The following is a 13,464-nucleotide window of genomic DNA, read 5'->3' on the forward strand; positions in this document are numbered from 1 at the left end:
AAACTGAGCTTTCACCTATTATCTATCAGGTTTTCAGCCACTTCCTGGCTTGGAGAAACACCTAGGTCAGGGGTAGGCAACCTTGGCTCTTTTATGACTCGTGGACTTCAACTCCCAGAATTCCTGAGCCAACCATGGCTGGCTCAGGAATTCTGGGAGTTGAAGTCCACGAGTCATAAAAGAGCCAAGGTTGCCTACCCCTGACCTAGGTCAACCCAAATAGCAGCTGCTTGTGGTCGAAAGACTACGTAATGAAACATATGTCTCTAGTTTGGCGTCTTCATGGCGCAACTTTCCCATTTGATGTGTCTGTCATCTTTGGTTAGTCTGCTTTTGCGCCCAGGGTGAATCTCTTCTGTAGAAGTGCCGAATTCAGGTTCCTTCCTCCCTTTGAATACACTCGTGCAAAACACTTGCAGAAAGTCAGATTATGAAGCACCTTTACAGAAAGTCAATGAAAGTACAGTATTGTATACATTTTCCAAGGGAAGTTTGTTTTTTATTTTTTTTTAGAAAAGGTTATGGCTTTGTTTTCATTACTGCCAATCAGATGCGTCTCACTATTGGGAATATAACTGAACTTCCATCACTGATCTCAAGACCCACATATCTGACCCTTCAAATAATCATTTAAATAACAGTGTGGGTATTTTTCTCCTTTATTAATTAATAGAACAAAACTTGTATATAAAACAATAGAAAAAATACTGAAAAGAAAAATAAAGTGGGAGAGAAAGATAATAGTTGCCAATATGGGAGATTTTCAGTGGACATACTGAGAATTTTGAATATATGTTGTAGATTTGGCCACAAAATGGCTGCCATGTTGCCACAAGTAACATAATAACTACTTATCAGAAGTTGAATAGGATGTTTTTCAACTCTGCCACTGGTTTTTGACAAGGAAATCCCTAATACTCTTTCCTTTCCTTTCCTTTCCTTTCCTTTCCTTTCCTTTCCTTTCCTTTCCTTTCCTTTCCTTTCCTTTCCTTTCCTTTCCTCTTCCCTGATTTTCACTGACTTTGTAAATGAAGTATTGTACCCCTACGCCTTGACTTAATTTCCATAATTTTATATACTTTAAGTTATGATGCCATATGTAGAGATAACGCTCAACTGACACTGATGAAAAAATAACCTCACATATAATGGCTTTATACTAAGGATTTGCTCAATTGTTTTGTTCCAAATGATCTTAAAAAGATTCCCAGTCATTTCCAGAGACAGCTTGCATTTGTCATCCCCATGATGCCTAAGTTTTTGGGTTTTTTTAAGCTTGTAAATAAGACATTTTATAGCATCTCTGACTAATGGTTAAAGTACAAATGTTTTCCCCATCACCAAGAATGTTCCTGTTGCAGACGGCTGAATCTGTGTGGCTTCTTTTTTAGGAGTTTTGACATCAATGTAGACATAGATAAACACTTCAGACAGTCCTGCTCTGAGTTTCACAACATCCGATGCAGCCATCCTGACAGCAATTTGCTGTTATATTCAAGAATGTGGGCGAGGGCCTGGAGTTTAGCTTTATGTTGCTTTGCAGTCATGATTTGCACGGAAGAACTATTTGTCTCCAGAAATAATTCCCTACACAAGGATTGCCCTCCAGATTGTTCTGGAAGAAAGAGAGTCAGGAGAATCCCACTCAGAAAAAGCTACTGCTGGCTGAGAGGCTGTTGCCCAGGCAGAGATGACAATTGCGACTTTCAATATGATGCCAGAAATGCCACATGCTACTGTGATGAGTTTTGTACTTCTGAACCTCCTGATTCTATCGATTGCTGCCCGGACTTCTGGCTGGTCTGCCACAAGCATACTCCTGAGCATGTAAGATCTCAGGTACAGCAATGGGGTAAGTGTTATGTTCCCACCTCAATTTCTACCAGACAGAGGAATGTGACTGACTGAATGCTATTAAAAGGTTCAGAATCTTGGAGATGAGTCTTGGAGATCAGTGGGACGACTTGCCTTCAGAAATTGTGAGTGCTCCATCTCTGGAGGTTTTCAAGAAGAGATTGGACAGCCATTTGTCTGAAACGGTATAGGTATGGTATAGGGCAGGGGTCTTCAAACTTGGCCCTTTGATGACTTGTGGACTTCAACTCCCAGAATTCCTCAGCCAGCGTGCCTGGCTGAGGAATTCTGGGAGTTGAAGTCCACAAGTCATCAAAGGGCCAAGTTTGAAGACCCCTGGTATAGGGTCTCTTGCTTGAGCATGGGTTGGACTAGAAGTCCTCCAAGGTTGCTTCCAATTCTGTTATTCTGTTATGGGTCCTCTTAAGAGCTTGCGAAAGGTATGGTTGGTAAATGTGCAGAAGAAAGGAAGGGAGAGACAAAGTTATACTGTAGTTTCCTGCATTTCTCTTTTTTAAAAAAAATACTGTGAAATTTATTAGAAAATACATCAACCGTTCCCTTTTTTCATATATAAAAGCAATATTGGGAAAATGGAAGATGATAAATTGCTTTATTAATGCAAGTTAATAAAGTGTTTAAAATTCAATATCACTATGCATTACTATTTCATCTGCCATTACCCTACTCTTGAAGACTTTATTTCAGTTCTTTTAATAAGTTCAGCTCATTTGGGAAGCTGGGTGTTTCTCGCTTTCATAAAAACATTAAAATGTGTCTAGCAAGAGCTAAAAAATTGCTATCCCTCTGAGACGGTAGTTCTATCTTCTCAGCTCCACAAGTGACTGAAAGCTACAAGCAATTAGACAGCTGTTCCCAAAATGAATAGCAACAGATGGAATGACTTTGCTTCTCTTTATGTCTAATTTAACTGTTAAATTGGCCTTTTCTACTCTATTTAAAAACTAAGTATTGCTGTTTCCTATTAGTTTCAAGAGAATTCTTTTGACATTATGTCAGCTGTCTTAAAATCCAAATAGATAGCAAGATAACTGAGTATTAGTAACAGTGATATTATCTGATCACATATTACATATGGCATTTGAAGATTAAAAGGCTGCAGAGTTTGTCAACTCTGACATATTTAAACTGAGTCAGGCCATTGATCTGCTTTCCTGGGATTTTAACATTTGTTTTTATTTTATTTTAGAAGAGTTTTAGTAAAGTCTTTTTGGTCTGGACTTACTAGTTGAATGCGGAATCTTTTGCATGGAAATATGCTCTGTCATAGAGTCTTTGACTTTTTTTGGTGGCTTAGAGCCTGTGCTGGTTCCTGGCAACTGCCTGGACAGGACTCTGCAGTTTCTTGGTGAGATTTCAGAAGTGGTATGCCCTCACTTGCTTCTTAGCGATGAGAAAGAGTGACTGTGTCAGACCTGCCCCAATCTGACCCCTTAGTAAAGAAAGACCCTCGACTCCATTTGGTTGAAGCAAAAGGTTCTTTTACTAAAAGATGTTGACTGCAGTAAAGTCAGGCTAGATCTGGGTTTCCTGTGCTCAAAAGATACAGAAACATTTCCCCTCATCCCAGCCCTCCCCCCCATGACCAGTCCATCTTCAGCCAATCAGAATGCACCAAAGAGTTTTGAGAACGCTGAGATATTTTGGGGTAATTCATATTCTTTCTCAAGGTTCCTGGCCTTGAATGCTGATACAAACTCTTCTGAGCTTCTCTGGCCTTTATCACTTGTCATTCCCACTCCCTATTTCCCATCACGTACACACATAGCTTTATTCCCCATCTATCCCCTCCCCCTGCCACCCTTCTAGCCTTTGATAGAAGGATTCCTGTGAGGCTACAACCTGAACCTGACAGATCTGACAGACTGGTCCAAGGACATCCAGCTGGCTTTGTGCCCCAGGCAGGACTAGAACTGACAGTCTCCCAGTTTCTGGCCTACTGCCTTAACTACTAAACCAAACTGGCTCTTGACATGGAGCTACAGGTTCAAATATTGCCTCTGGCTGCCATAAAGTCTTATACCAACAAGTTGCAATTCTAGAACCTCTTACTTGAAGAAGACTCATTGTGGCTTTCTACTAGATGAAAGGATGCAGGTTTCCATGTGTGGCTGCAATCTGAAATCTGTCCAAATGGATGGAACATAGCAGGATTTACTTCTAAATAAAAATTGTTGTAAGAAATGTTGGAGTAAGCAGAACCACACTAATTTGCATTTTAAGCAAAATGTATTAGTTTTCAACTATGGTCATGAGATACCGCAACAATTTCCTCACTCATAATTGGCATTAAAGTCAGCTGTGCTGTCCATAATACTTGTTGCATACTTGTTACATGATTTTTAAAGGGGTGGGAAAAGGGGTCCCCATACACCAAAAGGAACTCTTAGGTGGTGTTTGAGTTTCTATTTGTACTGCAAGCTTCTCCAATTACATCCCCATCTATACAACTCCCATAAGAGATATAGTAGTGCAGTGGTTAGAATGCAGTATTGCAGGCTAACTCTGCCCACAACCAGGAGTTCAGTCCTGACTGGCTCAAAATTGATTCAGCTTTCCATCCTTCTGAGATCACTAAAATGAGGACCTAGATTGTTGGGGGCAATAGACTGACTCTGTAAGATGCTTAGAGAGGGTTGTAAAGCACTATAAAGCAGCATGTAAGTCTAAATGCTATTGCTATTGCTATAATTCCATTTGAAGAACATCGGACTGGAAAAATCATAATGAGAATTGCATGAGTAGGTCTCTTCCTACATGTTAAACTATAAAAACTTGGTCAATATTTTAAAAGCTCTAAATATAAATCTCAGATGTTGCTCATGTTGAATGGGGGGAAAAGTTTTGATTTGGCTACAACTAGAATCTCATGAAAAGCAAAAGAAAAAAAAGGTACTTTCTCTCCTCATACATCAAGCTCTGTAATCCCTATTGAGTACAAATTGCATCTGGCAGTTTCCCAAAGCATGATAGCCCAACCTCATCAGCGAATTTTCTTCAAGCTGGCAATCTGCTGTGCAGCTCTCCTTGCCAAGAGAAGCCCAGGTTGGAAAATATTAAATTACTATTAATTGGGGCTGTAGCTCTCTGGTGTGACTTCAACCATATCAGAAGATTCCTGTCCAGATCTTTGGCTACAGAGTTCGGTGGAACTTGCTTTTCTAAAGAATGTCACAATTCCTGAAGATCTGTAGCAATGCACGGGCACAAAATAATGTTTCTTTTTTTTAAAAAAGATCTACTTTGAAAAAAAAGGAACAATATAAAAATTATTCAAGCAAGAAACAAGAGAAGTCTTTGGCAGAGGGCAGTGATTTATTATTGTTTTGATATTGCAATATTTGCAAATGCTTCCACAGTGGCCAGCAAATAATAGGAATTTTATTACTACTAAAGATCCTAAAACAATTTACAGTATTAGATATTGTGTTCCTCCATACCTTTATTTAACAGTTTTCAAGCTCTTTTACCAAGAGCTGCTTGATCCCCTGAGTGCTTACAATCTAAAATTTTAGATAGGAGAAATAATAGCAGCACACAGGCAATTTAAACAGGGAAGCAATAAATGAGAGCATGAATTTAAGTTTAGTTTCTGATGAACTTACAGCACACTATGCCTTAAAACCAGAACAGGCATAAGTAATCAGTTGTCCTTCATGTTTGAGGTTTGAAATACCATTAACACTACCCACCTAAGTCAATGGGAACAGATTGTCCAAACTGTAATTCAAAGCATTTGAAGGGGAACAAGTTGCTTTTCCTAAATCGGGAAATTCAGCCAATGATTCTGTATGAAGAATAGAAGTTAAGGCAGGATCTGATGGAAATAAGAGAAAAAGGTCATTTTCCCACTAGTGACTTCTAACATTTTCCTACATATCACCCAGCCATAAGTGAAGTGATATAAAACTCATCTAACTGTCAGGAAATTTCTCATCATTTCTAGGTTAGTTCTTTTCTTGATTAGTTTCCATCCATTGCTTCTTAACAGAATAACAAAGTTGAAAGGGACTAATCCAAACCCCTGCTCAAGCAGGAGACCCTATACCATTTCAGACAAATGGTTGTCCAATCTTTTTTTTAAAACCTCCAGTGTTGGATGACCCACAACTTCTGGAGGCAAGTCGTTCCACTGATTAATTGTTAACAGTTCATGTATATAATCAGCTGCATCACATGATCATCAAGTTATATAATTCATGATGACTGTGTGTAATCTTGCCATTCAACATTCAAAGAAGGCTTATAATGAAGATTTGTAAATTGCAGTGAACCTTCCTCTAATAATGTATCTAGTCTAAGTAGTATTCAGAAATTTTAACTTCATACTTTTCTACTTACAAATTTTTTTTATCTGAAAGAAACCAGACTGATTTTCAAACACTTAGAAAAGTGCTGACTTCCTTTCAATCCCAGTTAGTTTTCCACATATTTCACCAACCGAAATCTACTGTACGTATGAGACTATGTGAACCTCTAGGAACTAAGCAGCATCCTCTGTGGTAACTTATTCTGCCTTCAGTTGCTTTGGAGAATAGGTTGACTCCCTCTTCTTTGTGACAACCCCTGAGATATTGGAACACTCGTCCTCATGATTTTGCACAGGTATGGTTGGAGAACTGTCAAAAATGGTGTAAGTTGATAAGAGCAGAAATACACAGTAATGTGCAAAGGAAGAGGATGCTGAAAGACAACATGAGACTTTCACTTACAGAGCAATGACAGGACTGGAGGAATGAAAATCTGACCCAATTAAATATATGTAAATATAGCAAGAAACAGAAACTACCATCATGATTTGAAGAAGTCATGATCAGAAGGACAGGAGAGAAGCATGGGAGACCACTGAGGGAGGCACGTGAGTGTGCTGGCGATGGGGGATTCTGTTAATGTGTTTATGACATCATTACAGATATGCCACAGGTATATACTTATGTATCATTATTTTCATATTGCTATTTTGTGCTGGGAATTCTGCTGGAGAGAGAGGATTGTTTGGCAGCAGACTATTGGGCAGAGATGAAGGGACTAATATGAAATCTTAGGAGGTGGACCTGGGTTTTTTTTTGTTTTTTTTTAGGGGACAGAGAAGATGGGCTGTTTTCAAAGTGCTAAACCTGGAGGTTTCATGACTTGGATCCCTGCTAAATGTGGAGAACTATAGAATTTTATTTATTTCTATCCTGCCTTTATTATTTTTACAAATAACTGAAGGTGGCAAACATATGCAACACTCTTTCCTCTTCCTCCTACACATCAAAAACCCTGTGAGGTGGGATGGGCTGAAATAGAATGAGTGGTCCAAGGTCACCAAGCTGGCTTTCATGGCTAAAGCTGGACAAGTTTTTGTTATGCAGGAGGACCAAGGATCTTTGACTAGTTCTTTCAAGCATAGTTGAACCTCACCTGGGACCGTTTTAATCAAATAGAACCACTTGGGTTGGAAAGGAAGGTGATAGTCCTTATCTCTCTAGGCAATTTGTCTAGATCTTTGGATTCTAGAAGCTGAAAAAAATAAAAAGGCAACTAGGAGAGCAATTGCCTAGTTTATGTCTAGCTGCCAAATGCTGGAGTTTAGATTGCGCTAATAATTATATTTTGTGAGCCACGGCAAACAGACTACATTGCCAACTGTGTTGCATCCACCATTAAGCAAGAAGTAAGTATGTTTTAGGCCCTGCTTGTAAATATCTTCAAGGTTTTATTTAAGGATTTTTTTTTTCCGTTCAAATGTGTCTGATTCTTGGAGACTGCCTGGACAAGTCCTTGTAGTTTTCTTGGCAAGGTTTTTTTTAGAATTGGTTTACCATTACCTGCTTCCTAGGGCTGAGTGATTGACTGGCCCAAGGTCATCCAGTTGGCTTGCTGCTTATGGTGGGACTAGAATTCATGATCTCCCAGTCTCTAGCCTTACACCAAACTGGCTCTTTAAAAGAAGTACAAAGCATTAATTTGGAGAAGGAAAAGTAGAATCTAATTTAAAAAAAAAAGTACTTCAGGAATGAAATAGAAACAAAGTTAATGGAAATAGAATAATTCTTAAATTCCATTACAAGGGCTGCACTGGGCATGCTTCTTAACATCTTTTTTCAAATATTCTTTTTCTTCAATTCATCCTTTTTCTGCAAGGATGAATTATTAATTCAGTTCACTGATGCAAAAAATTAAGTTTCCTACTTGACATAGAAGCATCATCTTTTGGGAAGATTGCACACACTAGCATTTTTCTAATTATTACCTCTTTTTCTATGTTTTGTGTTGGCAGATTGCTTCAAAGATGGACAGCATTATGAAGAAGGAGCAACATTTAAAGATAACTGCAACAGTTGGTAATGTCCCTAAGAGAAAGGAATGAAAAATCTTCATTGATACAAATGATTACATCACTTATTACCCTAAACTCACATTAATTTGAATGAGTGCTCTCCTCATATGTACAAATCAAACAGAAATCATTTGGCAGCCTGCATCACAACAGCCCATGAATTACTTGCAGATATGTTGCTGTGCTGCTGTGCTGCAATCTGGATAAACTGGTACTGTAAGAGTACATTTATATGCAGTTTGAAGGTGGAGCTGCCTATTATGTTAAATATTTACACTGGGGGGAAAATATGTGGAGAGCAACAACAGTAGGGTGCTGTCAGGCACAAGCAATGAATGGAAACTAATCAAGGAGAGACGCAACCTAGAACTAAGGAGAAATTTCCTGTCAGTTAGAACAATCAGTGGAACGACTTGCCTCCAGAAGTTGTGAATGCTCCAACAACGGAAATTTTTAAGAAGAGATTGGACAACCATTTGTCTGAAATGGTATAGGGCAGGGATAGGCAACCTTGGCTCTTTTATGACTCGTGGACTTCAACTCCCAGAATTCCTGAGCCAGCCACGCTGGCTCAGGAATTCTGGGAGTTGAAGTCCACGAGTCATAAAAAAGCCAAGGTTGCCTAGGGTTTCCTGCCGGAGTAGGGGGTTTGAACTAGATAGAAGACTCCAAGGTCCCTTCCAACTTTATTATTATTATTATTGGTATAATTAATAATTAATCTGGTATAATATTATATTAATATTATACCAGACCACACATGAAAGAGTTTAAACTAGTTACTTTATTTTTCTATTGCCTGTTTCATAGGAATCTTCCCAGACTGGCAGGTTCTCCTGGGAAACACTAGATGAAACTCAAAGGCATTCAGGGGGTGTCAGACTTTGCCCTCTTGTGTTTATGTAATGAGTCCAGGCTAATATCCAGTTTGATGCCTCCTCCCAACTAGGATGGTTGTTCTTCATCAGATGCAAGAAATCTCCATCAGATTTCTTAGCTAGGTCTTATGTTTGTGGCATCTGAGCATGAAAATTTTACAAGCACATCGCTTGTGATCTACTTATGCTATGTTTAGTTCTTCAAATTTTGTTTTCTCATGTAAAACTATTCTCTGTTCTCTTCCTTTCAGTAAGTGTGTAAACAGTCATTGGAGATGCGCAGACGAAACCTGCCTCATTCAGCCCAAATTAATTGAGCAAATCAACAGTGGGACCTATGGGTAAGCATCTTGATGTGTGTGACTCTCAGGCAAATAGCTTCCCCTTTATTTACAGAGAAAGTATCAAGTGGGTTGTTGCCATGATACACTAATTCTTGTGAATGCCTGCACTACATATGAATTCATGTGCACACATACAGCTTTTCTAATATATTTTAATGTTAGAAATAAATCTACAAAATCAATTCATCACCAAACAGCAATAAAGCTGAACTGTCCGGAGTTTTAGGTTTGCAAATCTTAGAATTTTGCAATTTAGAACTGCAATTTGCAATTCAAAAAGGAATGATTTCCAGTTTTTACAACTCTTATTCCGTAAGATAGGAATCTATGTGTCCTAATATAATGAAGGAATGTGCTACAGACATATTGCCAAGATTTGCTTCTGAACTAACTGATCTCACAAAAGAGGAAAACAAATTATTGCCATCAATCGTAATTTTAGTTTCCTGCTGTTGATAACAGCCTTCTTTGATAGGTTTATGCAACACCATCCCCCCAAAAAAATTCTTATTAGAAGTTAACAGGTTTTTTGGCTTCACTTTCTAATCATACTCTGTTCTTGTGAATTTTTAATTATTAACTAAGAATAATCATCGATACATCTCCAAAAATGAGTTCTGGCCTATTATCTATTAATATGAAAGATTATACTGCCACCATCTTTTTATATAAGGTGCCATAAGGTCAGGAGCATTCACAGAGGAGTAGAAAAAAGTCAAGGTGACAGCCACAACTAATGATTAAATCTCGTTCCTTTTTTACATATGTTAGCTAGGGGCTTTCCTAGCTAACTGTGACTGGTATCTTGAGCAGTTTTATCATAATACATGAGACAGACCTGTTTGAGATGGTGTACAAAATATGCAGTTTTGAGTGAGTCACTTTAAAAAGGCAAACAAAAACCCCTCACAACAGCTAGGTTCACACAACACATCCAACTTGGTGACTGAATTGCATCATTTTTTGAAAACACACAATATACTGAATAAATGAACTAACCAAGCAGGCTGTGTTCCCAGAGCATACTACTAAGCCAAATACATATATATTAGTTCTCCACTTAGAACCACAACTGAGCCCAGAATTATGCTGTCATTAAGCAAGGCGCTCATGTAGCTTTCCCCATTATGCGGAGCATGGGGTGCCATAGGGGCTGGGGGGAGGCCCTGGTTGCTGAAAGAATGATTGTGAGTTGAGGACTATCTGTACCCAAAACAGTCTTAATAAAGATTCAAATCAACAAGGCTCAACATGTGGTGTGAATAAATGCAATTACTTGAACTTTAATTGACCTGGCTAAGCAGATCATCTTAACACCATCACTGGCTATGTTGGGAGTGGAGGAGAAGGAAATCCTGCATTTCGTCTCCATCCCCCCCCCTTATTATTTGAAGAACATTAACAGATTGATTAGCATGTGAAGGGCAGTAGAGGGATGGGATAATCAAGGAATCTTTAGAATTTTTTAGGATCAGTAGAATTTTGAAACTGGCCTTCTAAGGATTCCTTGATGGTCCCATCCCTCCCCTGGCCACTATTAGCTTTTTTTTGTTCATGTCCATGTCAAATACAAAAATTATCAATGCAAAATAAAAATATAAAGTCATGGGATAGATTCATGTTATCAACCATCATGCTTCATAAGTTTCAGAATCCTGAAACAATTGTGTTGATTCCGAGCATAGGAAACATAATCATCTTTACTGATATTAGTATCAACTGGTTGCATGAAATGAAATTTGACAAAATATTTATAAACAATAGCACCCCTGAAGTGTGCCGAGTTTAAAACAGCCACGTTTTAAACAACCTGCCTCCAGAAGTGGTGAATGCTCCAACACTGGAAGTTTTTAAGAAGAGACTGGACAGCCATTTGTCTGAAATGGTATAGATTTTCCTGCCTCAGCAGGGAGTTGGACTCGATGACCTCCAAGGTCCCTTCCAACTTTATTATTATTATTATTATTATTATTATTATTATTATTATTATTATTATTAAACACACCTTTATATACAAATATACATACATATCTGATGCATTCTATCTATTTGTGAGACAGATGGAAAGCTGATAATTACAGCCAGTTCTGGGGAATGAGCTTGAAAGAAGGTTTCAATTATCGTCTTGGCACATTTCACCCATCGGCTGCCCTGTTGGACATGCGACCTGTCACAGTAGGTCTCCATTTTTTCTCTTTTCGATTCAAAGTACAAACATCAGACGTATTCCACCCATGGCCCAACAGGTTGCATGCAGCCCTGGATAGCTAGTATTGTGGTCCCACAAGATTGCAAACTTTTACCATTATTATGTATCTATGTACATTAAGTATATCATATATTTTATATGTGGCCCAAGACAATTCCTCTTCACTCAATGCGGCCCAGGAAAGCCAAAAGGTTGGACACTCATGCTCTAGATAAGAGGGTTTTTTTGTGTACAATACCCAAAGATCTAACATTTATAGGCAGTTGATTAATCAAGACAACGAATCTTCCCTATGAAAATGATTGTTTTTTTCACAGTTGATTGTGTTTACTCAGGTAAATATTTGTAATGAAATGTAGACATTCCTCTGTTTCCTAATTTTAGAGTTTCATTATATCTGCATCTCCCTGTAGCCCAAGAATAGAAGATCAGTTTTCCTCTTGATGTTGTTGAAGTACAGCTCCCATCCTTCAGCATTGGAAGTATAGTTCAGCATTAAAAAATCAGACATTTCTCACCTCTTTGTAAATTGTCACAAATCTAATAACAATCTGCAAACCATTCTCGCTGCAGCATTTTCCAGGTGGATCCAAACACACCAAATGTCCCAAATGTCTTCAAAATGATTTTTGTGGGGTCCTTGGTTGTTTTCTTGCAGATGTTTCAGTATCAAACTAGGTAACACCATCAGTGTTAGCAAAGAGTGGGGTTTTGCTCTTTTTTTATATACCAGTGTCTTGCCCTGTCTGTTGGTGGGAGTGGTCTTGGTTCCTGATTAGACAGTTGTTTGCTGTTAGCTTGTTGCTCTGTGTTGGTAGTTCCTTGATATTTTTTTTTTGCCTTGTATGTGTTGGCATGTATTTTCATTTGGATCAACATCACGTCACAGCACATGAAAAATCTCTGCAGCGCATAACAAAACTCTGTTCTCCCCTATCACCCACCTGTTTGGTTATTGCTATTTTATTATGGCCCCTCTCCCTGCTCACACAACTAATTCATTTAAGGACAAACATTGAATGTTTGGGAGATGTTCACAGTGGTCTGTAATCACAGCCTATGTATACAGCTTGAGGGGTAAGAGGATGAACAAGGCTTTCTGGAGATGGGTCTGTCTGTGGGTGCTTCAGTGATGCAGCCTTGAATCTTATAGCTTTCTGCACCGAAATGTTTGATCTCTTTAGGAAAACACAGCAGCTGTTGCGGACTTCCCCGAATTCTTTATGGCTTCCTACGAATGGCCAGGCTGGATTCATGATCCTTTGGACCAAAGAAACTGTGCAGCATCCTGGGCATTTTCAACTGCAAGTAATATGCTCTTTTGGCTGCATGGTTGGTGCCTAGAATTGTGATTGAACTATATCTACTTCAAACTTACTCTTGACTTCTTGCTAGGTGTATTTGAAAAGACAGCGTGCAACTTCCGTTTATTTTCCATTTCTTCTACCCCATTAGATTGCTTCTTCTGAAAAAGAACAAGAGCACTTCCCCCCTATAACCCTTCAAAGAAAAAAAATCTAAAATGCTAGCCTGAACTCAGTAGATTCTTTATGTGCGATCAAAAATATGCAATAAAGGTATGCAATCAGATACAAGAAATAGATGTTCTTTATAAAGAATATTGCGACTGTGGATAACCTCTTATAAAAATTGAACGAAACTAACTTCTTAACTCATCCATATTGACGTAACCCAGTTTTAACTATAGAGAATTTTGTTAGCCCTTTGCCTATATATGGCATTTCTTGTAGGACAACCATATTGGGACAACAGAGATTTCATTCTTGACTATCCATTGGTCAAAGGTCTTCTGTTTGAAGACCTCCAGAGTCC

The 13,464-nt window shown here is 38.5% G+C and overlaps 1 protein-coding gene across 1 annotated transcript in view; it reads left to right on the top strand.

The window, feature by feature from the left end:
- The first annotated feature begins 1,545 nt into the window (after nt 1–1,545).
- Nucleotides 1,546–13,464, top strand: part of LOC107297184 (tubulointerstitial nephritis antigen-like) — a 31,580-nt gene continuing 19,661 nt past the window's right edge. Inside the window, exons 1-5 of the mRNA XM_029286278.1 lie at nt 1,546–1,852; nt 8,141–8,204; nt 9,330–9,419; nt 11,483–11,597; nt 12,816–12,939. Coding sequence (XP_029142111.1) covers nt 1,546–1,852; nt 8,141–8,204; nt 9,330–9,419; nt 11,483–11,597; nt 12,816–12,939 — 700 coding nt within the window. The remainder of the gene's footprint in view (nt 1,853–8,140; nt 8,205–9,329; nt 9,420–11,482; nt 11,598–12,815; nt 12,940–13,464) is intronic.

The sequence above is a fragment of the Protobothrops mucrosquamatus genome, unplaced genomic scaffold (genome assembly GCF_001527695.2).
Source record: "Protobothrops mucrosquamatus isolate PMUCROS unplaced genomic scaffold, P.Mucros_1.0 scaffold_210, whole genome shotgun sequence".
In the NCBI taxonomy this organism is placed as follows: Eukaryota; Metazoa; Chordata; class Lepidosauria; order Squamata; family Viperidae; genus Protobothrops; species Protobothrops mucrosquamatus.